At 39.5% G+C, this 27290-nt stretch overlaps 2 protein-coding genes across 6 annotated transcripts in view; one reads left to right on the top strand and one right to left on the bottom strand.

The window, feature by feature from the left end:
* ABCE1 (ATP binding cassette subfamily E member 1) overlaps positions 1–4825 on the top strand; it is a 37749-nt gene extending 32924 nt beyond the window's left edge. For both annotated transcript variants that reach the window (XM_022599628.3, XM_089912411.1), the window contains one exon: positions 1558–4825. In XM_022599628.3, the coding sequence (XP_022455336.1) occupies positions 1558–1605 (48 nt within the window). In that variant the 3' untranslated portion in view covers positions 1606–4825. The remainder of the gene's footprint in view (positions 1–1557) is intronic.
* Positions 4826–5648: 823 nt separating this feature from the next.
* Positions 5649–27290, bottom strand: part of OTUD4 (OTU deubiquitinase 4) — a 42351-nt gene continuing 20709 nt past the window's right edge. The window contains exons 9-21 of one of the 4 annotated variants that reach the window (XM_089912408.1): positions 27112–27229; positions 26949–27013; positions 24391–24485; positions 23228–23328; positions 22944–23130; positions 18960–19122; positions 16357–16480; positions 16001–16056; positions 15403–15477; positions 14320–14458; positions 13550–13810; positions 12431–12471; positions 5652–11014 (exon numbers count right to left, since the gene is read on the bottom strand). In XM_089912408.1, the coding sequence (XP_089768534.1) occupies positions 9803–11014; positions 12431–12471; positions 13550–13810; positions 14320–14458; positions 15403–15477; positions 16001–16056; positions 16357–16480; positions 18960–19122; positions 22944–23130; positions 23228–23328; positions 24391–24485; positions 26949–27013; positions 27112–27229 (2637 nt within the window). In that variant the 3' untranslated portion in view covers positions 5652–9802. Of the gene's footprint in view, positions 11015–12430; positions 12472–13549; positions 13811–14319; positions 14459–15402; positions 15478–16000; positions 16057–16356; positions 16481–18959; positions 19123–22943; positions 23131–23227; positions 23329–24390; positions 24486–26948; positions 27014–27111; positions 27230–27290 lie in introns of all 4 variants that reach the window. The other 3 variants (XM_022599627.3, XM_089912410.1, XM_089912409.1) reach the window with 3 other exon arrangements.

Raw genomic sequence — 27290 nt, 5'->3', positions numbered from 1 at the left:
AATCATGGATAACTTCTCAGTGTAAATAATTGAAAAGCATGTTTTAAATTGAAGGCTGTGTCATTAAAATCATATGTCATTTCATTAATTCTAAGATTCATGTTTTTCACATTTTAGTATCTGATGGCATACTTCAGTCTGATAGGCAGCAATTGTGATGTAGCTGCCATTGCTGCATTGTCTGTTTGAGTTGCACCCACTGTTGTACTGCTTCTGTTGAGTTTGCCATTTAATGTCTTCAGAAAGATTACACTTGAAACAAGTTTTTACAAATACCTTAATCAATATTTCTTACACATTTTCTTTTTGTGCACGCAGAAGAGCAACACATGATTAAAATGCATATTTTAAGAGTCTAAACAGACTTCTTCAATGAGCATTAAATCCTAAACAATGAAAAAACATTTTGTCAGTTAAATTGTCAGTGGTGGTTTTTTTCTTTGTAGTATGTAAAATAATTTTGCACCCTACACTTGATATATAGTCTGTGAAATGTGTGTTTTTTAGAAGACAAGTCATTTCTTCAACTCTCAAAAAAAGAAAAATGAATGCTAAACAAGTATTTCTGTGTTTCTGGTATCCCTGCAGTGCCTCTTTAAAATGCTGCTTACATTTCATGGCCCTCTAGCCATCGTCCTTAATACTTAGAAGCTTTAGAAGTATGTTACACATACTGTCCTTTCATATTTGTACTCCTCTAGCTTTGCTACTAAAATGTGTCCTCTTAGAAGGCAGAGACATGGTGCACATCATGTATTCTTAAGCATCTAACATAATATCTGGGTGCCTTTAGCCTTCACTGTATATTTTGTTTATAAATGTTTACTCTCTGGCCAGGATAATGAAATGGCAAGTTTTAAATTAAATTTGAAGAGTTTTCTCAGTTTTGAAAAGCATATTAAGCAGAAGAGAGGAACTAAATGTTAGAACACTTATTATGCACAGCTTAATTTCCATAAGAATTTCTTCTGAAGCATTACAAACACTTTGTGTTGTAGTTTTCTTGGGTAGAGACAGTTCAGTCCCCAGGTACACTTATCATTTTCTGTATGTCCACTCATCCTAGACAGTCATACCTCAATCCTAATAAGGGAGCAAGCAGCTAGGCAAGTAGGTAGTTGGATCATTACTGGCCAGAATGTAAACAGTGCTGGGAAAAATTATTTTTATATACTTTTTGTGTAATAGGCAGTTCTGAAACTGGCAGTGTTACCTTTTTACCAGAAGCTTAAAGTTAAAATGATGAAAATGGAATTTAATAGTTTTTCTGGAAATAGTATTTTATATAACAAAGTTTTATATGTTTTTTATGTAATGGAATTTTGTGTGAGGTGTGCAGCAGAAAGGTTGTCCAGGCAGTAGGGATGGGTAGCAGAGATAGTAATCTTGCCTTTAAGTAGTGGAACCAGGCATATCCAGAAGCAGCCAGTGAGTGCAGAGGAGGTTGTATAGACACTTAGAAACACTGATAAGTAATTCTGCAGGTGAAAGTCTACCCTACCCTTACGTATAGGAGAATGGTGTTGATTTTTGTTGCTTCTCTATTTTATTTTTTAGGATGTAGAACAAAAGAAGAGTGGAAACTACTTTTTCTTGGATGATTAGAGTGAATCTGAGAATATCGATAAGCCATTTATTAAAAGAAACATTTACTGGGATTTTTGTCATATAAAACTTAGATCAGGTTTTATGTTCCACATGCTCTGGAGATTGAAGTATAATTTACTTACTGTAACATAAAGCCAGTTGTGTTTTAAATTGTAGTCTGAATACGGCAAATGCCACTTTTCTGTTCTTGATAAGGCCCTTTTTGTGCGTAACATTCTAAAATGAAGACATTTCAGGCTATACAAATTACCTCCAAGTTTTCATGATGTATGGGAAAATATTCAGTAGGTGTACAGGTACCAAATGCTGACCAGTGTTGCCCCCTTTTAAAAATCTTGAAAAAGGTTTCTGTACTTACATGGTTTGCCAGGTATGCCACTATAATGAAACTGCCCTTATTTTAAAAGACGGTCGATGATGCCACTGATGAAATTTGATAAATAAACATCAGGATTATATATATTTTGTTTTCAGTCTTTGCATTAAATTGTCAATGTGTTTAGACTTTCAAAGGAAGGTTATCTGCCACAGAACACCACTGCTGGGAAAAGACTATTACCGACTTAAGCATTGTTAACAATGTTTTTGGTGCTTTTGAATACCTTTAGCAAAAAAATCATTTCAACACCCCCCCCCCAAAAAATAAATCCTAACTTTACTCTGAATTAGATGTAGCATTTCATAAGATTCTATATTCTGTAATTATTCTCAAGGTAATGTCATTCTATAAACATACCTTTATGTAATCACTGATCAAGATTTTGGAAAAAGCATTTTAAAGAATATTTGTTTCCTTTAAAAATACAGTACAGGTTCAAAATCTTTAGAGTTGGTCCCTAAGCATCTGTGTATTTTTAAACTTCCAGAGATTTCTGATGGGCAGCCAAGGACTGTGAGCCACTTACCTAAAGGCAACATTAACGCAAAGCGGTCCCCAGATAGCAATACAGAGTATCCCTTGGTACCAAATATATTCATTTCCAGGTTTGGATATAAAGGATATTATCTATTTGACTTTTTTTTCTTAGTTTTGGATAGTGTGTAGCTGGAGTTCTAAAGACTTACCCAAATTTCTTGAACAGTGGGATACCTGTAGTGTAAAACCACTTTCAATTATACTTCTGCCTAATGCGCTGAGCTGGAACTAACTTATACTACAAGTGAGGAAAAGAGTTTAGGAAAATTAGAAATTATTGAACAAACTTTTAGAGCTTCTTGAAACAATAGAAGCTTTAATTAATATGCAAACAGTGGATAGAAAGTATGGTTTAACTAAGCCCCATTAGGCCTTTTAAAAATATTGCTTTATCCGAGTAATCCATAAATACATGTCTGTTGTGAGATTTTCAAATATTACAGAAATATATGGAATAGAGTTATGATTTCCCTTTATTTTACCCTCCCAAATGTTACCAGTGTTTATGTTTAATAATATATATCCTTTCATGCTTTTTTTCTGTGCACTTACCTGTGAATATGTAAAGGGTTTGTTTTGTACATAAATGGGATTATACTAAAATAAGTATTGCCTATTTTTAAAGATAGGTTAAATTTGTGAATCATTATTTCAAATGTATTGAATAAAATAAGACAAACGCTGTTTTCATTTACTGATTCTGTATTATGTCCTTAAAATATTTGTATTATAAGAGCACAGTTCTTTCTACTTACTGCTGATAAAATATGTATCAGTTGTATTATTTTGCATGTAAATGAAAATTTTAAAACAGATTTACATGTTACTTAAAATTTTGTATAGCAGTAGAAAAGGACTTAAAATTGTTAACACAAGGAAAAGGGTTTTTTTTATAAAATGTTAACAACTCAAATACATGAATGCAGATGTTAGCTTTTGAAAAGAATGAAACTGCTCAGTATATCCTGATTAGAAAAAATCTCTAAGCAAAAAAGCATGGTGCAACATAATTTATTATAATACACCACTGTTTATATGAAAATATACAAAATATTAAAATACACAAAAGGATACTCAAGAAAGTTAATGCTTTTGGGAAGGATAACTTGATGGTTAAGAATAGGGAATAAAGGAGACATATATTATACACCCATTACCTTTTGAATTTAAATTTTGTACACATAAATTGTTTATAGTCAACCTAGTGTGCAGCAGTCTTTACAAAAAGTGTATCTATGTAATTTAAGTTAACCTAATTTTACACCATAGCATCTTGAAGTCGTCCAGTGCTTTCTCTCTTGCTTACAGATTCATTGTGCAGTTTGGTGTCTGGCATTTGTTTGCCTACTGTATTGAAGGAATGAATCTACTTGCCATAGAGGTTCTGTGTTTCTGTAGAAAGAATGGATAACTACTTAGTTGGTTCTGTAATTTCACTCATTCATTTAGATACACACATGTCAAGCCCTTAACCCCAGTGCCTGGTGTATTGTGAGCACCACGTGGTTCAGAAGAGAAATAGTTCTGGGTGGGAGCTACATGAAGGAGGCAGCTCCCAGGGAAAGGAGCACCTGTAATGATAAAAATGGTAAGAAAATCCATGTGAACCAGAACACAGGTCAGAGACAAGTCGGCATGCGCACTGAAGAGCTTAGTGAGAGGAAAGGGTCATGCAGGCAGATTGTAGTGGATAGTTCCAGCTCCCAACCCTGCATGTGCCCAAGTCTGTCTCCCGTATCTACAAGTTTTCAGCTAATGAGACTGGCAACCATGACCATCTGTCCCTTCTCGTGGAGCAGAGCATTAGTGTCGCTTCATGTCTGTGCCCTCTGGTTTCTGGTCTCCATTTTTGGCCCCCGATTTCTGAACATATCATAGAAAATTGCAAAGAACTAAGTTACACAGTAACAGGCACATCCCTAGATAGGCATAGCATTACTTTGTTTCTTACTCTACCCAAAGGCGTTTAATCCAAAACCAAGGTTTTCATTTAAAAGAAACTAGTGGACTTCCCTGGTGGCACAGTAGTTAAGAATCCACCTGCCAATGCAGGGGACACGGATTGGAGCCCTGGTCCAGGAAGATCCCACGTGCCGCGGAGCAACTAATAAGCCCAAGCGCCACAACTACTGAGCCTGCACTCCTAGAGCCCGTGCTCCACAAGGGAAGCCACCGCAATGAGAAGCCCGTGCACCGCAACGCACAGTAGACCCTGCTCACCACAAACTAGAGAGAGCCTGCGCGCAGCAACAAACACCCAACGTAGCCAAAGATAAATAAATTTATTTTTTAAAAATGAAACTAGCTTACAGAATTTTTTGAACTCGGAGGATCTAGAAAACTCTTGATGTTCATACCAACAACTGTAGCTTCACCATTCTGAGGAGTGCATGATTCACTTTTGGAAAAGCTTATAAATTTATGGTCCGTGAAGGGAAGTTGTGTTTACTTTCTCTTTTGCAGTTCATTTACATTCTCACATCATTCCCTAGACCTGCACTTGAGTCAACAAGTGAAAGTAAAACAAATATACTCAAAATGAGCAGCAGACCATTATCTGCTTTTCTCTGAAAACTTTTAGAGAAACCCAGCATGGGACACTTCTTGTGGCCCACGGGTCAGCCGGTCTCACCTTATCCATCCACATCGAGTGGCCAGTTCTGCAAGGGCTTCAGCCAGCATCAGCAGACACCTTGCTTGTTTTCTTCCCTATCAACTCCGTGGGAAGAGGTGCTGGCACTCAACACAGCTAACAGAGAAATGCTTCCCCCTTTTCCTCCTTCCTTTCTCCCTCTGATCCCTCCAAGGTTCTGTGGTAGTTCACTCACCTTCTCAGGCAGCCCCAAACTGGCCTATAGGACTTGGGATACCCCTTCCCAGCTTGCTGCCCCTGCACCTAAGTCACCTGTGTCTCAAACCCTGTGCTGAATGAAGCCTTTGTTTCAGGCTCTGCTTCCTGAGAAAGCCACTCGGAGACAGTCCAGAGTAGGTTAAATGAGTATTGACTAGCAATATTCTTAGGCGACTTGATTTAACGAAGAAATACAGCCTTAAGAAACTTGGATTTTCAAAGTATTTAAGTATACTTGCTACCTCCATTTTCAAATAAAACTTTCAGTGTTTTATTAAACTTAAAAAAAGGAGTCATTTATAAATTATTATTCTACACGTCCCCATTTCATTTATTGACTGCTGAGAAAAATGACAGGACTAGCTCTCAAACCACTCAGAACTAGGTTCAAGTTCAAATTCTACCACTTACTAGTTGCGTGACCTCCGTTTTATTATATATGTAACGTAGGGAAAAGAACACTTACCTCACAGATGATAAACCCTGGGTGGTGTTTAATTGCACACACACTAGATTTTCTGACTGGGTAAAAACCATGGCAAACAACTCTTAATTTTAGGAGTTTACTTAAACTCCTCTTAAGGTTTATATGCTATATTACCCGGTTAAAGCCCTAGAACCAAAGAATCACAAGCAGAATCAAGAGACAAAATTTAATATATGCACACAGTTTTATATATAATGCAGCATCACACCATGTAGGGCATTTACTCTTATTTTATACATTCAGATATGTTTGAAACACTTCTTAAGGCTACAAAACAGAACATAGAAAAATAAACAGGAATATATTCAACACTTACAAAAAGTGATATGATAAAGAATATAAAGTACTATTTTCCTTTCAACACTTCAAAAGATGTATATATACTTTCTTTTTACAAGTAACATCACAAATGATCACATCTTCACATGCTTTAAGTATTATTTGTACTCAGTGTAAGGCTATTATCATTTTTCATACATAAATTTTTTTCTAGCTCTGTAACAATGCAATTTTTTAATCCATTCAAGTAAATTCAACCCCAAAGTCACTGTTTCCCAGCATTAAGACATGCACCCATCCCTCTTGTAGGATTTTTCTAAAATTTGTATTTCAGGGGAGGAAAAAACCTAAATTAGTGGGAAATCCCAATTAGTGGGAGAGTAAGTGGCTGCCGCTAGTAGCAAAACCTTAGTTCTTTGAAACTGATACACTGGAACTGAGCCATTAAGATTGGAAACAACACAATAGCATTTAGACATTAAATAGGAAGCAAAATACAGTAAACAGAAATAGTGTAGCCAAATATGCAAATACGTAGTCTCTTCAGCTACACTAAAATGGACCTTGCTTAGTACCCATAAGTGAAAGACTAAGGTAAAATAAATGAGGCATAAATAAATATTGCTAGTTTCTAGGATGGCTGAATGTTTTCTAAACCAGAAACGGTTAGAAAGGAACTTTATTGCACCAAGTCAATCATAAACGAGTTTGCAGTTCACAGGCATTATTCAACCTTGAGTCACAAAGGAAACACACTGCAAGAATATATACAGTCTGCATCAAATACGATAAAGTATCAGTAGGGAAAACCTACTCCTGCCAGGCCAAGGCAGGGTCTGAGCTTAGGTCAGCCATGAAAATGAACATACAGGTTACCAGGAAACAGGATGAGGACCACACAGATGCTAGCATCCTGCCACCAACAGGTATGTGGAGCAAGAATTGAAGATTTATCTGAGAGGAAATGAAGAAGAGAAATACACACAATGCTAAAAGGAAAGGGGCTGGAATCAAGTTTAGCAAAAGCAACTAAAATGAAAAGAACAGGTGAGCTTTGGTCATCCTAAACATTTGTTCTTCAAAATGTGTATCATAATAAAGTTCCATAATTTCCAACTCAAAATACAAATGATTCTCACTTCTAAGCTTTTCTCGGAAACATTTTATCTCATGTCAACATACCATACGACTCAGTTAAAACGAAGGAGGACAAAAGCTTGCTTGGCCCTAGTGTGACCTCAGCATAAGGCAAAACCCCTGGACTGATATATTGATAACAAGCCTAAAGGAAAAAAACAAAACTGACCTTCACGTAAAGACAGATAATTTTAAAACTAATAATCCAAAGTCAGTTCTTTTATTCTTATTCCAGAGGTCACTGAGTAAAGTACCAACTGCTAAAGTTCTCTTTCAGCACTGTTTCCATCACGTCCTGGAGGTAAGTATGGGAAACAGGAAGCAAATCGGCATTTCCTTCAGGAACTACAGAGTATTCTGTTACTCAACTGAGGTAAGACAGAGCGACAATGAAGAAATAAACAGTATTCTTTCCTATCCAATTTTTAAACATTTCGAGAAGAAACTGGGACGATCAAATCCCAGTCAATAAAACAAAGGAGACAGGAAATAGCGATATCTTTTGGACTCCTGAGATCAAACTTACATTGAACTTTAAAATCTGGTTATTATATCTAATGTAATTTTCACTAAAATTATCAGGTAAGCTAATCCTACATATACAAGCATGAGCTGAAAGTGGAGGACCCTCTCATCTTCTCATTCCATAACAACTGTTGATGTTAACTAAGAAAAAAATTGCTTAAGCAGTACCTTCCCCAGTCGTTCTAGCTTAGAAGGTGACAACAGAAAGTCCTTTCAACAGGTTCTCTCACGAATTTCTTTCTTTTCCACACAACCATCCCAGTCTTTACAAATTTTTACCTAGCACCATCATAATAAAATGTTATCTTTCAAAGTGCTCTCTAAAATCCTATGTTACAAAACATCTACACACTAACCACTACTCGAATCAGCAGTTACAAAGACATCAGGTAATGAAAACAACACAGAGGTAAACAACCACTATTACAGTACAGTGGAGATTCACTGAGCCTAGCTGGCATCCGAACATTCCCGCAGGTTATCAGAGAACCCAGAAAACTCATCTGCTTCAGTCTGTCAAATTCAAGTGAATTGTATTTGCTTTTAAAGTAATTGCTTTAAAAAAAAAAAAGAATCTACTTTTGGCTAGGTATATTACACATGGCATGCAAAGAGAAATTCCTACATTATTTGCATAGCACTCAAAACTTCCTGATCAAAGCAGAACATAAAAAAGGGTAGAACTTCACATTGGTATGTACAAATAAGAAATATAAGCTACAGTTATTCTTACATAGTAACACAGATGAATGAATACTGTGTTAATTCAGAGAATCAAATCTCCAAATGGGAACAGAGTGCAACATGCAAAGGGAAAGTCTAGTGAATACTGCAAGAGACTGGAAGGAAGCAGAATCAGAGACATGTTACCGAAGGGGTGACAAGCTATTAAATGCAAACAAATCCACTGTCTAGCAGCATCCTCTAGAAAAGAGCTCAAAGTCACAATCATCCTTTTTTGTACAATAGTTCCAGCCATGACAAATTGAACATGCAAATGTAAAGTGGTACACATAACTGAGTGTGGTGCAAAGGGAAAAATGAAACACAGTAACTCTATAGAAACCTGTCAAGCTAAAAATTTTTAACATTTCTTCTCACAAAATATTTAAATCTGTCAGTGCATTAGTGTTAAAGTGGCATTAAAAAACTTCTGCAGTTTTAACAGATGCAGATTATTTTCAAAATGCATAGCATCTACATTTCTTTCGAGTAGGCACCATGATATGTACACCAGTGCTAAGAATTCTTGGTGGAAACAGCCATTTCATTAGATTTCCTATTATTTCTTAAACATCTATTCTTGTATGCAGTCTCAAGTTCAACAAATACTCACCAAAATTCAAAAATATACCCTATGAATATTAAAAGAACTATATACAACATTTCTAAGACACAGGTTAATAGGCTGCCTTAAGTGTAATATTAAAGAGAAGACATTATTCAAGTTTGACAGATATTGAGATGAAAGGCCTTTGGGTTGGAAGCATTTCAAAAGACAACAGTGTTTTAGGCTAAGAACTGTTTGAGCCCAGTTTATGACTAAGGCATTGCATAATAAAATATACATTTCTATTTGGTGCAATGTTATGTTTTGGAATCTATAGTGTGTCAAATGATGTATTTTGTCACTTTAGTAAACACTATAAAGCACACATTTCCAACGTTTGAAAATTAAACTTATATAAGGAAAAAAACAAACACTAAATCTATAATGTTTTATATTAAGCTGTTTATAAAAAATACTTTAACAAACTTATTTCTTACTTTTTATGGGGGCAGTCACAGATTTTGAACGAAGAAAAATGGCAACACCAGGAATTCACCTGCCCCCTTAAACGCATATCCAAAATCTCCTGTCCAGAATGAGAGAGGGTAAAGGGGGAGGGGAGGAGAGAGTTCCAATTTGGGTTTTTATTTTAATGTTATTTTTTTCAGAGACTTCAGAAACATTCCACCTAAGAAAGGGCTTCTGCTCTAAAATGCCGCAGCAACACCATCAAGTGTGCTGTCCGCGATGGCCGTCTCCCAGCCCTGACCTCCTCCTATCCCCCCTGTAGGGCCGTCCTCTGGCATTCCGATGGTACTGATAACCTTCATCTCGGCTCCTGCTTGGCTGCCCTTTCCAGGACTCCTCCCCTCTCACATGAGGGTAGCCCCCCCTACCAGAATAGCCCCAATCACTTTTGTACTTCCTGCCTCCGTAAGTCTGATTATAGAACTGCTTGGATCGACCACTTCTCAGGATGTCAGACACCTCGCTTTCATCCTCTGAGCTCTCTTCTTTTGGTCTCGGCACCCTGTTGTCCACAGAGCTGGCCCCACTGACCGCGTCGGCAGCAGTCTTAGGATCTTTCACTTTTTCTGGTTTTTCTTTCAGACTCGGAATGGTCCTTTTAGGCTCAGGTTCAACAGGCACAGCTTCTCTCTCTCTGTTTAGGATCGGAGTGGGAAGACGAGCCTTTCCCTCTGCTACAGGAGGGACGGGAGCCAGTGCCAGGTCTGCCTTAGGTGTCTGGGATGACTGCTCCACCTGGCCTCCGTGCTCGCTCACACTGGCTTCAGGGAGAGGATGGGTGTCTTCACCTCCAGCCTCGGGAAACTCGTCTGCTGCTGAAACTGAAGCACATTCTTTAGAAAGATCCAGATTTTCCAGGGGCAGATCCAATTCTCCTTTCTCATCAGAGGGCAGGACAATATTCTGCCTCATTACTGGATTTTCTATGAATCCCTGAAAAGGGTACCCATACCAAACGTGAGGAAAGAAAGGAGGTGCGATGGGAACCGGGCCTAAGAATGGGTTCGGTCCAAAAGATGGCTGCGGGAACATGTTCTTGCCGCTCAGCGACTCTTCATACTCAGCGTGAAGAAGCTGCCCAGAGTTTTCAGATTCCAGGTCGGCCTGATAAGACAACTGTCCGTGACTTTCAGACACCTGAGACGGAGGGATAACCAGGGTTGAAGAAAACGTCGGGGGTCCAATCTCTGCCTGTGACATCTGACCGTTAACACTGGCCTCAGGCTGCACGGGGAAGTGCGCGTCTGGACAGGCACAGTCACTTTCATTCTGAGCAGACGGAGCTTCTTGGAACCAAGGGTTTTGAGGGTACACGGGGACAGGGACCTTTGGGTACATCCTGCAGGCTGCCAGGTAGGCCTGGTGCAGAGGGTACAGGTAAGAATGCGGGGCCCACATAGGGCAACTATATGCCTACAAAAGACAAAGAAAACCAGTAAGATAAACAATACGGGGGGCGGGGAGAAGTTCAGAGTGGGATCAAGACAAGTTTCTCATGCCTGCAAAGACCATAAACTGCAGTCCAAATACTAGATCACTCTGATACACAACATGCAAAGGAATTACAAAATTAAGTCACGGCTATGAGACTCCATTCCTTGCTCCTACCCTGAAACCAACTCCAAGTCCCGCCACAGAGGTTTGAAAGGAGACAGAGTAATGAACCCACCTACAGATTATCATGATCATTAATTCCATCCTTTAGATCTAACTGCACAGAAGTAATCTGGGGTGATACAGATCTCAGAAACAACCACCATCAATCAAGCACTTGAGCCTCCAACTTCCGGTCTCTCGATCACTGGCTGTTTAGCTTGACCTGCATTCATTCATGTTCTGGCTCTACCACTATCTCAGTGTGTGACCCCGTGCCAACTAGTTACCTAGTCTAGACGTGTTCTACCATGAAAACGCTGGTACAGAAGTAGGTGACCCCCAACATTTGGACTCCACAGTCAGAAGAGGTCCCAGAGCAATCCAACTGCAAGGATTAAAGTCAGACCTCTAGTCAGATAAGGATAAATACCGAAAATGAAGTACTCCAAATCCTTCCCCTGCAAGAGGTTCAGCTAAACACCAAAACACGACGAAAAATTTACCAGACAACTGGCTAATTAACCAATCAGCTACAGTCAACATTAGCTAGATAAATATAAACTACGCATGAATGCAGCAGATGGAGAAATTAATCAAGTCTCCTTTTATGAACTGGTCCATAGGCCACACACAGTAGGGCACTTCATTTCACGTATTAACAGTCTAGAACCCACAGAAACGAATCCAAGACAGCAGACAACACGAGTTCTCCAGCCCTTTCTAAGACAAGCCATCTCCAGGCTGATCACCTCCCACAGGGAGCTCTGCTCTGCTAGTGAGCTCCACCTTCCACGGGTGGCCTCCTCTCAGCCTTTCAAGCAACTGAGGCAGACAGAAGAAGAGCATCCTCCCCGTTCCATAAATGAAGACAGCCAGGCTCAGACACCCTCAATGACTTGCCCAGGGCCATACAGATAAGAAGTGCAGGAGCAGAATTTCAAACCCAGCCCTTTCACCTAATTCCTCACAGGAGCACTTCCACTAGGCTGTTTCCCGAATATACTCACAGGGTTAAACCACTGCCAATTAAAAGAAAAAGCAAGCAAATACTGGAGCTGCAATCACCACCAAAATCAAACTATACGGTACTGAAAATGTTACTTCTTAAAATAATGAGATTTAGTAAACCTTAGGTTATTGACCAACAGGATAAGAGTTAAGATTATTTAAATGGTAATAATTTAAAACCGTATTAACTTAACAAGTAACTTCAAAATGATAAAATGTAAATACCTTTACACCAAGATTGAAGAAGAATCGAAGAATGTTCTTATCTGAAAATAAGTAACATCATTACTCACTAAAATGATACATTCACAAAAAGCTTTTGTTCATTACCCTCAAAGGATATATAGTTCTAAGGACAATTTTGCCTACTTGAATTGTTTTTCTCTAGCCTGTGATATAAAACATATATTAAAAATTGTAATATAACCAAAACCAGACTCTGTTACTGCCGGGTAATTCCAGATTCAACATGCTTTATCTAGTCTAACAGCCGTGCCCCAAAATGGCTTAAATTGAGATTTTTATGGCTAAAGTTAAATCTGTGCAAAGAAAACTCAGGTGCTCACTGCCTTTCTTTTCCAACTTCTCCGTGGGGTTTAAAATATTATGAAATAAAAAAGTTGGGGGTAAGAGTAAAAATCCACATAACCCTAAATCATGAACAAGATTAGCAGGATAACACTAGCTCAGGTATTCATTTGACATTAGCCGGTTACCCACAGACACAAACATCAAACCACTGGCTAATAAAAGAAAATTATCCACAAAAATCCAAGTAAAGAGCACAGAGAGTCACCACATTACTCCTTCAGTTTTTCAAATAGGAAATTTGCAAACTAAACTTAAAAAAAAAAAAATCACGAATTTAAAAAGAATTCCTTAAAAAATATATACTATTGCAGGCAGTACTATAATGACAGCTATTATGTTTTCTATTCATTCTCCTCTACATTTTTTTCATGGATGAAGTAATATGAGTAGTTCCAAACACCAAACCACTGATGTGAAAACTCAGTACTGTTTAGTTATCTGGTTAGTTAACACTATTAAGATTTAATTCAAAATGGTTTCAGACTGTTTTTGAAAAAATGACAGGGGCAGGGGAGTACGGGGAGGGGCGGCTGCTATAAATAATAGTTTATATATTACTAAACATATAAAAACACTAATCAAACAGAAGCTGAAACAGGAGTGATGAGTGACTAACAGCTGAACCTCTGCTGTCCTCCCCAAGCAAGTCCTTTGGCTTACTCAGCAACATGACCTCTGTCCTCTACATTTCTCACTGAACCTGTATCAGTACTTGATAAATAAAATCAACTTGAACTCAGAGAAGGAGCTCACCTTTAGGCAGGTCCTCCCCAGTGTGACACAGTGAATAAGGTGGTGCAATGGCTCGATCTCCCTTTTCGTTACAAGGAAACCCAGGATAGAGTGGGTCTTGGTAAAGGCTCAGTGTCTGAGGCAAAGGCATCAAGGGCTGGTTAACGGCCTGTATTGACACAGGAACTGGAGAGGGTGTTAAATGAGCCTGGGACACAGCAGAATCAGGTCCAGTGGTCAGAGTCTGTGTCACTGACAAAACAGGAATTTGAGCAGGGACACCTACAAAAGAAAGGGAAAGGGATCAAAAGCTATAAAGAGGTAAAAATAATTCTCTACAAATGTAAGTTTACATTAAGCTAAAAGGTGAAGAACGCTATAAAATTGTATAGCTAGTAAAACGGTGTGTGTTTAAGCAATCTAAAGAAGTACTAATGTCAACCAAACACGCTCCTGGACACAAAGGAGGAAATAAGCGCCCAGAAAACAAGCTTTGAGTCAGTATCTTCTAATAACAGCTCTTATGAACAAGACACGGAGCTTGGCAGAGAGCTGGCCCACGGGGGTGAAAACCGTGCTGCCAGCACTGGGCAACCAGAGCTCACACACCTGCTGCCGAGACTGTGAGGACGCACCTCAAATGAGCACCACACGAAGCTGGAAGCAGGGCAGTGCTCTTGGAGGCTCCACACACCTAAGCCTGCTCGGAGGTCAAGCCCACACTCAAGAATTTCAAGACTTGGAAGGCTTTTGCTGGTTGATTCACTGAACTTTTTAAATTTTTATCTAACCTGTTGGTCCAAAAGTTGTAGGTTCACTTGGCCAGGCTGGCACAGTGGCTGGTAAAGAAGGCACGGCAGGAGTTAGATGTACCTCTGGAGACACCAGAAGGGGAGCTGGACTGGACAGACACACATGTTCTGCTGGCTTCTTCAAGGAGCGGGGGTGGAAAAAGACAAGAGTTCATTTTGCTTAACACTAATTCAACCACCACAGGTACCTTGAGTAGCCTGCCTTTTACACACCTGTGGTTTCTACATAAATGGTCTTTCTCTGGTCTTAGAAATGAAAGAAAAAAACACAGTAGCTAAAAATTCCAAACTAACAAATGTGATCCTAACCAGTGACTGCCCACCAAAAGTCACAGAAGTCACTGGCAGGGTTAGAAACAAACTACAAAGCAACTTGAACACAAGGCTTTTAAGGCAAGAAAGCAAAATCCCTGAAATCACCCTGAAATTCTGAGTTTAGAAGCTCCTCACACAAAGACTTAGCATAAAACTGTACGCTTTCTACCTGACGTGAAGGATGTTAAATGAAAGGCAAAGGATAAGAACCTTCTCTCCTCCTGTATTAGATCAAGAACCAAAATAATCTGCTAGAACTCAGGTTCCTTCATCATTAAATCTGTAAATCGGTGGTACTGCACTTTAGATGTGTATTTTTCTAATCTCTTCAATCATTACATTGCCTCTCTTCTATGAAATAACTGTTAAGCATGCAGAGTTGTCTAACTCTTCTTTAAAGTTTTGAAGTAAAACAGAAATTCATAATTTCCCTTCAAAAATCTCATTTGCAAGCCAACTCACCACAACACAAGGTGCCAGATACAAACTTACTCAAAATCAATTCAGAAGAATGGCTTCTATGTCCAGACAATGGTGATTATAAAAATAACATCCCATTAAAACTTGAGAACATTCTAGACTAACCAAGAACAGAATGAGAGAAAAATCATAATTGTATTCCAAATTATGATACTAGATAGAGTAAATTCTCCCATTTCCTGTATTTTCTGTTTTTTAATGATGACAGTAAGAGTTAAGAAACCCAGGGAATGGAGCATTCAATGTCAAACGCTACAATGTACTTACTTGTTCTGTAGGAGGTGGGCACTCTAATTTCTTTGACGGTGATGTAATTCTTGAACATTTATCATTGCTAATATTCTTTGGAAGCACAAAAAAAAAAAAAAAAAAAAAAGCATACTTTTGCATTTCAAAGACCCACATTCTGGGGTAACCATGGCCGCCTTTACAGCTCACCCTACCCGCACCTGCCTGCACCCTCTGACGACCAGCTACTCTTTTCCATTGTACCTGGGCTCCAACAGGTGGGGGATTTTGCCTCCATATCTTCATCACATCAGACTACTGGGCAGTTTTTATCGGGAGCATGGTTTCAAAACAGCACTTTTCCCATAAAAATCTCAATCTTCTATACAGTAATGGAAAGTAAAAGCTAAGCTATGTTCCACCAATTCAGATAGGTCATCATAAGGTATCCTTGAAGAAATGGTTATAATTTGTGAGTGAATTCTCTTCAAGCACTGTAATTTTTTCTCAATTTTCTTCTGCTTTTCTACTTCCCTAACACTTTGTTATAAAATGATGAAATCATCTCCATCTCCTTCTACACTATCACAATGTTAAGGAAAAAGAAAGAGACGCAATTAGTATTTAAAACGTTTACCTCCAGTGTGCCTGGCTCTGGCTTTTTATCCAAGGGAATATGTCCATGGACAGAGTCTATAACAGATCAGGATAAAAAAGACGGCATCATTCACTAGTTAGGTGTGAAGACACAGCAGTAAAACGTGAAGACAGAGAAAGCCAAAAGTACCTTTTGAACCATGTTTAGTCAGTGGATAATAGAGTTTTCAGAATAACACAATGTGCTTTATTTAGCTTGAGACAATGCTTCTCTACAACAGTGAGATGTGACAGTACATTGCTTAATCATTTAAAAAGAAAGTTCTTTTCCCCATGTCTGACTTTAAGCCAGAAACAGATCTCTCGCATCTGCTTTCAAATGATGAAATAACATACCTTTATCTTTTCTTTCTTCGGTGTCCATTCTCCGCCTGCTTCCTTTTCTATCGCTTCCATGTGATGATTTTCTCTGGACGCCTGGGTTGCTACTCTGAGAAGCTGACTGGCTGACTGATGAGCTCTTAAAATAAACAAAACCCAACACTTTGGGTTAAAGATTTACTCACAAATATATGAACAAAATCTTCTAATTAACCTTACTCTTCATACATCTAACTAAAACTCTCAAAATTCATAGCCCTGGGCTTCCCTGGTGGCGCAGTGGTTCAGAGTCTGCCTGCCGATGCAGGGGACATGGGTTCGTACCCCGGTCCAGGGAGATCCCACATGCCGCGGAGCGGCTGGGCCTGTGAGCCATGGCCGCTGAGCCTGCGCGTCCGGAGCCTGTGCTCCGCAACGGGAGAGGCCACAACAGTGAGAGGCCCGCGTACCGCCAAAAAAAAAAAAAAAATTCATAGCCCTATCTATATTTCCCAAACTACAAAAAAATAGGACCTAGGGTTCATGTTATATACTCTATAGTAATCGGCTTACTAATAAGGCAATCAGACGCTTGGCCTAAATTAGTATGAAGACTTCTTCGTATGCCCATGTTTCAGGAAGCCACCCTGACCAAACCTTTACTTTGCAACTTACACTTCCATTCTCTGCACAAAGTCTTCAAAAGCAGCCATAGCTCAGCCACAGCCCTTGGTGTTGGAAAAACACCCAAGTGCAAATGGGCAGATACAGTGCACTAGGACGCTTACCACTGACACGCTACTGACTGTCAACAAATCACCCAAGCTCCACGTGAGCTCCAGCTTCTAACTGGTGAAACACGGGGATTGGAATAAGTCTGGCTTCTCAGCTAAATCACCACTGAAGGTCTCTCCTCTTCTAGCATCTGTGAGTAAATGCTGCACACGGCTGAGAAGACGACCTCAGCCCTCTGTGGCAGGCGTTTTTCTACAAGACAAACCTGAGTCGCTATCAAGTCCAAGACAGGATCAAATGCCTATTTAAAGACAGTGTGAAGAATCCATTTTAACATCAAAAAATTTCACAATCTATTCCCACATTACAGTAGTTGTTTCTCCCCATTCACTAACTGAAAAAAGGACAAAAAGCTGTGAGTAGAAGCTTAAATGATTTGTAGTTTTTTATTTTCTAAATATTATGGAAAAATAATATATCACAGAGATAAATAGACTGAGACTAAAGACCATGCCTAATTCACATGTGAATCTGGGCACTTCTTCCAGTAATTCCTAAACTCCAGTCCCTGTGCCAGACTGAACTATATATATACTGTTCCAGGTCAGCTGTTTTCAACTGAGCATCTCATACCTCTGAAGGATCCCATAGAGGCCAGAGTACAAAAAATTGAGTGTGTGTGGCTCTAATGTTTTATACTGGTATAAATATATATACCTATATACATATTACACATACTGAGTTATATATATATACATGCCAATATATGTATCCTATATATGATACATATATTGGGTAGCATCCTGTAACATTCCATTTTGCTTGTTTAACCCACTGTTAAGAAAGTGTTCCAACCACCACTCTCCATCACGGGTCATTTGGTGTCACTTACCGATATTTCAGACCATAGGCACCGGGCGCCCAGTGCCCCCAAACTCAAGTAGCTAACCCTTGCCCTGTGCTGCCAATGACCCCTCCTCACACAGCATTTACTTCACACTACACAAGAACTGTTTTCCCTTCTGACTCCCCCCAAAAGAAGTAAGAAACTTAAAGGTAGGGGACACTTGTCTCATCAGAGAAGCATCCATCACAGCCCAGCGTCTGACACAGGGAGCAAGGGCAAAGCCACAGGGCTGCATGTGCTACCACCTCCAACAGTGACCACTGTGAACAACAGCTCTTATTTATATGTACTAGGTTAATCTTGTCCTGGTATGTTTAATAAGGGACACTGAAAAGAGTTTTCCGGTTTTACATATATATCTCGTTAACTGAATCATGAACCTCTACTGCTTAGGGAAAGTTACTGGTTTTGTCTAGCAAAAACAAACGAATTTTGGTTCAAAAGAAAATACTAGGGCTTCCCTGGTGGTGCAGTGGTTAAGAATCTGCCTGCCAATGCAGGGGACAAGGGTTCAAGCCCTGGGCCAGGAAGATTCCCATGTGCCGCAGAGCAACTAAGCTCACGAGCCACAACTACTGAAGCCTGCGTGCCTAGAGCCTGTGCTCTGCAACAAGAGAAGCCATGCAATGAGAAGCCCGTGCAACGGGCTAGTGCAACGAAGAGTAGCCCCTGCTCGCCGCAACTAGAGAAAGCCCACGTGAAGCAACAAAGACCCAACGCAGCCAAAAATAAAATAAATTTTTTGAAAAAAAGAAAATACTAAACTTAAAGTGAGATAACCAATTTATTACTTGCCTCAACTCTGCCACCAACCAGAAATATCTTTAGACCTCACCTTACTCATGAAGATGAAAAGGAGGGGTAGCTGCATAATCACCAAGGTATCTTTCAGTTTAAAAACTATTAGTCTACCATTTAAAACTACGGCTTAATACAAAAACTATATTAACAAAGACTTCTGAAGGATAACTTTCAAAATCCCTTTTTATATACATACGGAAAGGGCTGGGAAAGCCTGTTCATCCCTGTTCTGAATCTCATAGAGTAAACGAGATTCTTCTATAGCTTGCTTCTCTCTGCGCTCTTCCGGAGAGAGGCCGAAATAGTTAGATTCTCGAGTCGTGGCATCAAAATCCTCAGCTCTCTCACGATCAGGTTTCCTGTCAAATAAAACATTCTCGTCATAAAAAAAAAAAGACAAAATGTACTGAGTACCTAAAATAATATAAATCAACGCTTTGAGCAATTCAAATATTTGACCAGTTTAGCTACACTGTGAGATTACAGAACTTTTAGCTGCCTGATTAATAAATGTTTAGGAAACGGAAGCCCCTGGAGCATTAGGCTACATTTCAGAGTCAAGAAGACAAACTTAAAATAGGGTGGAAAGAAAAGAAAAATGTAACTCACTTCCAAGTGATACAGAAAGGCATAAATGTAAGCACTGTATATTTTCTTTACGCCATATTCCAGTACTTTCATAAGAATTCTCTGTCGAAGGAAAGGGAAGGTTACTAGTTTAGGCCTCAAAAGCACTCTAATTTTCTGTTCTAAGTAAAGGACAACGTTCAAAAACACACCACGACCATCTTCCTGCTTTTTAATGACACTACCAAGGGAGGATGAAAGGTGAAAAGGAGAAAAAAATGCACCAGGCTAGATACTAACTACAGATAAGACTGCTGTCATTTCAATAACTTTGGTCAAAGAAGGAGACAAAAAAATTCATGAATAGAGTCTAGTAGCCTATAACATAACCCTAACATTTTTATATGAATTAAAATTATTATAGGCAATATGAATACTATTTCTACACTTTGTCTAATAGTTCCACAACAGTGGGAAATGAAAACCCAAAGCCACCAGGGAAAATATACTGAAGAGATGCAGCTCCCTAAAAAGAGTGGGAAGGACACAACTGATACCATCTGATTCTCCTACCTCTGAAATCAAGAACAGCCATTTCATGTCCTCAGTCCCACTTAAAATCACACCCTAATTCCAATGGGGCACATGTCAACCCCCGAGTATTAGGGAAAAAAACAGGGGAGCAAACCTGGACCCTCAATCTTAGACCAGTCCTTCTCAAACCCCAGTGGTCAAAGACTCCCAAGATGACTCAGCTAGTGCCAGGAGTCTCCAGAAAGTCAATACTCCCTAACCTCTGCGCCCCATTACCCGAAGCCCACGTCTCACCCTCGCGCGCCACAGAGAACCTTCCTATCCTGAGCCTAGCGGGAGGGGAAATATTCAGCATGGACACGTCTATCATTTTCGGCACCTGTGTAATGAAAGCATACGTGGCAATCCTGCTTGGTTTTTGTTACACTTCGTTTTGTTTTCTCCAAAGGAAGAGACAATATCAATGAGAAAGAAATTTAAAAAGCGAGAGGTCATGAAGGTCTCGTGCCCAACATCACTGCTCTTTTTATTCTATAATGAGAATTCCAAACCAATGTGTGAAATATTAGAAATGAAGTCAAGATAAATTCTAATGGACTTAAATCCACTGGAGTGTTAGCTATAAAATTCTAAATTTTGATCAGAATTTTTTTAGAATCTTACTTTTAATATTCAACCATCAGCACTCTCTAAATTTAACACACTAGTAAAATTCATTCTCACTCCCACAGGCTAGAGGGCTTACTAACTGCGTTCGCACATGATCAATCACAGTGTCAAAACTCTCCAAAGCTTTATGTCTATGTACTCTCCACTGCCTTCTGCCATCACGTGTTTTATACATCAAGTAATAGGTAGCTAACACATACACAAGAAGAGGACCACGTCTGTCTTGATCATTCTAATTCCTAACAGACTGGACAAAACACTAGAAACACACTGGATAAAAATTCAGTTTGTGGTTAACAAAAGTGTATTTAAATCAGTCATTTGGTAGTCTGTGTACGTTCTTTTTTTTAAAACTTTAAGACATTAAAGAGTATCCTCTGTTCAAGAGAAAAAAAGGCTCTTCTAGTTCACTAAAAAATGAGAATTTTATTAAAAAGGAAAATTTCATTTCTGTCCACGACCTTCCTATACTGACTTCACATTTTTAGGTTTCCAAAGCTAATATTCAAAGTAAGTTAGCCCTCTTAGGTACTTTGCCTGTACTGGGTAAGATACCACCAGACGCTAGTGGAGTCTGGTCAATGTCCGCACATCAGACTTCAGCCACAACTAGGTGATTCAGTGACATAAGTGCTATCTGTTGGGGGAGGCTAACCCACCGTGGGCCCCGAATGCCCCTGCACACTGTTGCTGGGTGTGCCAAGAACACGCGGCCCTGATTACTCTGTACCCAGGCCATTTCTCAGGGTTGTGTTACCTAGTGGCCACCCTTGAGGGATGAGGGAATTCTTTCTTTGATTGATTTTTAATCATCTGTCCCCATTAGCACTTTTGGATAACTGGATTATGAACACATGTACTTTTTACACACATATAAGCATCCCTTCAAGGATACACAAGAATCTGTTAACACTGGATGCCTCTGCAGAGGAAGCTAGACAACTGGGACAACAGGGATAGGAAGGAGGATTATCAGGACAAACTTTTCAGTGTTTTGGATTTTGAACAATATCAATTAATTTGCTATCCTGAACAGCTGGCTCAATTAAAAAAACTGTAATGGATGTGAAGTACTGGTATTTGTTATGGATTGAATTGCATCTCCCAAAAAAGATACGTTCAAGTCCTAACCCCTCCTATCTGTGCATGTGACTTTATAAATAGGGTCTCTGCAGAACTAATGCCATTAAGATGAGATCATAGCAGAGTAGGGTGGGCCCTAAACCCACTATAACTGGTTCCTTACTAGAAGAGACACAGACACCCAGGGAGAACACCACGTGATGATGCAGGCAGAGACTGGAGCGATACATCTACAAGCCAAGGAACGCGAAGGACTGTGGACAACACCAGAAGTAGGAGAGGCCTGGAACAGACTCTCCCCTAGAACCTTCAGAGAGGGCACGGCACTACTGACACCTTGATTTCAGACTTGCAACCTTCAGGACTGTAAGAGAGTACACTGCTGTTGCTTTAAGCCAGTCTGTGGTACTATGCTACCACAGCCCCAGGAAACTACACAGTATTGGTACCACGTCAGCCTAAGAACCTACAACTCTGTCTTAAAGATGTTACATAAACTGTCTTTAATGACAAAATGTTAAGTACGTTCCCAAGAAAGGGGAATGTCCAAATGCCAAAAATAAAGAAACTAAAGGCCAGAGCTTAGCAAGCACATAAGAAGATGCTAGAGCTGTTCAGATGATCGGGGAGATCAAGCTTGGATGGGGAAGGTGAGCCACAAGCACCCACAGGAGACGTGGCCAAGTTCACAAGAAGAGGACAGCCTCCACTTAAGACACACCTTCTCAAATAAAGCTCCCCCAAAGAATATAAACTACTCTATAACTACTACTCCAAGGAAGGGCAGATTAGGGAAAAATTTAAATCCACGGCACAGGAAGCCATGACCCTGAAGTTCATCTGCCTCTGCATATTCGGTCAGAATGCTGGTAATTCACAGCCACAGCAACCTGTTCAGTATTCGACACATTACAACCAACAATCCAAACTTGTCGGAACAAAGTAAGCTGACCATTTTGGTTGATTTAAGTTCCTATGTAAAGGGGAATATCCTCACCCTGCAAGCAATTAGGGCTGCAGTTTGGAATTCAGTACTTAACACATTACAAGCTACCAGAAAACTCTGAGGTGCCAGGTTACGATCTAAATCATTTGAAAAAAGTTATTCAAAAACAAACGTGTCTGACCCTACCAAATTACTTTGATTTGTTTAAAGAGAGTTATAAAGAACTGAAATCCTCACGTTATTCTATCAACAATACTTTTAATGTCACGCTGTAGACAAGTATACGAACAAAAATTGCGACTTTTTAAATGCATGTGACGCAGAGAGTCAAAGAGATGCTTCTCACTTAGTTTCTAGCTCTCCTGCCTTCGGGACGGTTACCTTGTGGCCTGTGTGGGTGTCCTGCTCAGACTTCTGTGCTCACTGGAGGGCTTCTGAGACTGCGGTGCTGCAGAGTGGCCGGGGGGCGCGCGCTGCCTCAGCCCCGGAGGGTGCTGCAGGCGAGGTGGCAGCGTGGGCGGGGCTTTTCCTGGCTTCGCCGGGGCCTTGGGCCCTCTGTAGTCCGCATCTGTGGCAAGAGCCAAACTGCCTCGTAATCTTCCCATTATAGACACCCCCAAGCACCGTCCCCTCCCCAAAGGAAGGGTAACCTGGCGTGCTCCTACCACAATGGAAATTCTGTCCGGAAGGAGGTTTTTTCATCTTCTTCCCTGCCACCGTGTTCCAGCTTTCTGAGGAAGGCGGTCTGAGGTTCTTCGGGGAGAGTCTTTAAAAGGAAGGAAAAGACTTGCAGTAATTTATCGTGCTCCCCCAAGACTACCCACTTAAGTATTCTGCATAAATATTTTACTTTCCGTTTACCTAAGAATTCCCAGGTTTAGTTCTTATATTGAAAACACATTAAAGTACAAAGCATTCAGCAACCCAGATTAACTCTAATCAAGTAAGACGACATAAATCAAAAGCACATTTTCTAACCTACAAGGACAGAAGACTAAAAGGCCGTAATCATAACCTAAGCAAAAGATTAGATAAAGAAGGAAAGACTATTACTCTGTGAGATGTGATGAAAGTACTGTAGCTAAGGACGGGGAAGCGAGGAGTCTTTACTGTGTTAGAGACACACAGAGGCATCTATGTGTCTATGAGAAATGGTGTGATGTTTGGGATTTGCTTTCAAATATTCTAATTCCACTCGCATCTTTTTTAAAGGGGTTAGGGAGAAGAGATCAGAAAAGACTGCCAAACCTGCTGTTAGTTGTTAAAATAGGGTGATAATTACATTGGGGTTCACTGGACTATCCTCCTCACATATGTGTATGTTTGACATTTTCCACAGTAAAGTTTAGGTGTGATTTACTGCCTTCTCCTCTAATAAAGGCAGCAGCAACTGAAACAAAAGTTGCTCTAAGTAACACTGTACAATAGCAAGTATTTCATTCCTCCACCAGATAACCATTTACTGAAGACTGCACACAAGGCAGCAATGAATGAAATTAGAAATGAATGTGGTCCCTGTCCTCCAAAGTCCCCACTTCACAGCTACAATACAGTTGATTTTCCAAATTGCCTTAGTGAAGAATGGCACATTTTAAACAGTAAGCAACAAAACAAATATTTATTTAAAATACCTTAACACGGATAACACTAAATTTGAACTCAAACTATTTTTTCTACAAGATCTACACAAATATATTTCTCTACACACAGGCAATACATTTAAATGAATGTGCAAATACACAGGGACATTTAGAAATGCTCACGATTATATATTAGGCTAAGTGGAAGAGACGGTGAATGAACACCTTAGCTGAAGAGCAGTACATACTTCTTTCCAAGTTCTTCGACCAAAACTGGCCCGTTCTCAGAGTGAACCCCTTGAAAGTCTGCATTAGAAAATTTTCCATTGTGATCCAACCTAACCTGTTGAACGATTCCGCAAAGAAAAATCAGTCACCTGATTCTTTCGCATCAACCATCCGTTTTTAAACTGTTATTTCAATTTCAACTAAAGAGAAAATGAACATATAGAGTAAAAAAAAAACGAAGTTCAAAAGGTACACAATAATATTGTCTCTGACCTCCCAGACCTAGGTACCTCCATCCAAAATACTTTTGTTTACTCTTCCAAGTCTTTTCTAAATTGTCTTGGTTCTGAAGGCAGGGCTGTGGCAGCACCACACACACCAGGATTCCAGGCCCCGCTTTTCTACTTACCAGCAATATGACCTTGGGCAAGTGACTTATCTCATGCTTCAGTGTCCTCATATGTAAGATGGGGCTAATTATAGTACCTACATCATAGGACCCATGGAGGTGGAATGAGGTACACATGATATATATAAAGGACACCAGCCTGCACACAGCAACCACTCAACAAAGGAGAACAACTATTATTAAAATCACTATTGTCTTCTCACTTTTCCAATATTTACAATATTGTCACATGTAAATGTGGCCTTTTTCTCCCTAAAAACAGATCTGTCATCTCTTCTCTGACATACAGTTGGTTATTACACAACATCAAATCTTAACAGGACGGTAAGCCTTTAGGTCTCCTCCTGCAGTCAAACGGCACACACAGCACAGGGCGCCGCTAAGCACTGCACTGGGAGCCTGATGGACACAGTCCTGCGTGAAGCCACCTCTGCCTTTTTTATCAGTACAGTTGGCCCTCGGCATCCGCGGGGAACTGGTTCCAGAACCCCTGGATGCTCGACTCCCTTATGTAAAACAGCACAGTATAGTCAGCCCTCCACACCCAGACGCAGAGGAACGGCCAACTGTGGATCAAAGTCCTCAAGCCGAGGTTTCGTCCTTCAGTCACAGCGGGACACTGCTTTCCTCTCTTCCAGAATTTAAGAATAAGAAATATTTTTCTGAAGTTAGTTTTTATTAGAAGTTTAAACTACATTTACAAGCTTGCCTGAGTAAATAAAAGTCACCTTTGAGTCACAGCAGTTTCCGTAATAAAATTTCAATTAAATTTTATCCAAGTGAAATAGTCAAGGGGTAGAAATAGAAAGAAAGTACTCTAAAAAGGAAAAAATTAAAACAAGTACCTGCTTTACCATCTACCTTATCAACAGCATCTGCTTTACAAAAGCAACTGAAATCTCAAAGCAAATATGCTTGATTTAAAATAACAAGTAACATAATTTTAGCGATGCAGCATCAAACAAGCAATCTTCTCTTCTCTACTGAGTGGGGTTAGGGAGGGAGGGAGTGCCCTAAGCCCTGGCTTTACTCTTCTCTTTTGTTCTGTTCCAAGTTCCCCAAATCTCTATAGTAAAAGATTCCCCAATTCTGTTCTCTGATTAGGGCACATTTCTGACAATCGTGTAAGGGAGAACCTAAATGAATCGTATCCTCTTCTTCCTCTCCTTTAAAAATACCCCCAAATGAGAACACTATTAAAAGTTCTTAAGGTAAAGTCTGTCACTGACCTCCAGAAATAATCCTGGTCCCCCAGACACTTTTCACAAACCACTTTATCACCAAGGAAACAAGTGTTTCCTCCACAAGTCAAGGAGAAATGTTTGTCAATGGCTATTTTAAAATAGTTTTAAAAAGGCAACACTTTTTGATGAAGATCATTTTTGATGAAAATTATCTTCCAAATAACAATTATTTTTTTTGTGTGTGTGTTGCTTTTGTTTTAGAAAGAGTAATATTTTTTCATAAAGGTTTCTCCAGTCTTGGCATTATTAACACTTGGGACCAGATGATTTTTTGCTGGGGTGCCGTCCTGTGCGTTCTAGGACGTCTGGCCCCCACCCACTAGATACCAGTCGCACCTTCCCTGCTGTAACAATAAGAATGTCTGCAGACATTGCTAAATGGGAGGTAGGGGTGCAAAATCACTCCACGTAAGAAACACTGATCTAACACAACTTTCCCCCTTAACAATCAACAGTTTTAAGCCCAAAGCAGCAGCTTATTCAAAGTAAATGGCAAAAACTTCTCTTACTGTTCACTTTCTTATCTCAATCCAACAAAAAACTGTGTATTATCAGAATCTTCCAGGATGCCTTCCATAAACCAAACTGACCTATAATGTCAAGTTTGAATCAATTTCAATAAATTATTTGTCAGCTGTAATGAAAATATCTAAAAATCTAAGATGTTACTGTTACTTCTTTGAAGCAAGTAATATCAAAGACTAAATTGTTTTAAAGATCATGTGATGGGATGCCATGGTTTTAGATATATTTGACTTTGGTAATGTATTCAAAAGCTAAATATTTATAACTATTAAAATGTACACACAATATATTCTGAAATCCCAAATTAACAACACATCCAAACTTGAGCTGTTTTCTTGATTCCTATTACAATAAATAAGATTTCAAGTAAAATCTTTACTTCCTCCACGTAATCACTTACTTGGCATTTGTCTCCAACTTCATACTGTAAGCCAGCAGCAATGGAATAATCATGTTTTTGTTGAGCTGTAAAGAATATCAGCATTATATCAAGTTGACATAATCATTTTCAAGGGCCTCAAAGCAAATTTATGGAAAATACACAGATTTTTTTTTAAACTCACCTTGTTTAGACTTCAGCCAAATTTCATATTCCACATTTCTATAGACTGCTGGACTGAGTGACTTAAGAACCTTTCTAGACAAAGGAAGGCTAGGAGAGTTCCCATTGCTTTTCGGGTGCTAAATAAACAAAGTCAGGAAGTCCAATCAACACAGAAATGCTTTCAAAACATGTTTGAGA

The sequence above is a fragment of the Delphinapterus leucas genome, chromosome 5 (assembly GCF_059928025.1).
Source record: "Delphinapterus leucas isolate spDelLeu-1000000601 "Yukka" chromosome 5, BTC_Dleu_Yukka2, whole genome shotgun sequence".
Classification (NCBI taxonomy): Eukaryota; Metazoa; Chordata; class Mammalia; order Artiodactyla; family Monodontidae; genus Delphinapterus; species Delphinapterus leucas.
Note: the sequence above shows the minus strand (reverse complement) of the source record. Positions and strands in the feature narration are given on the sequence as shown.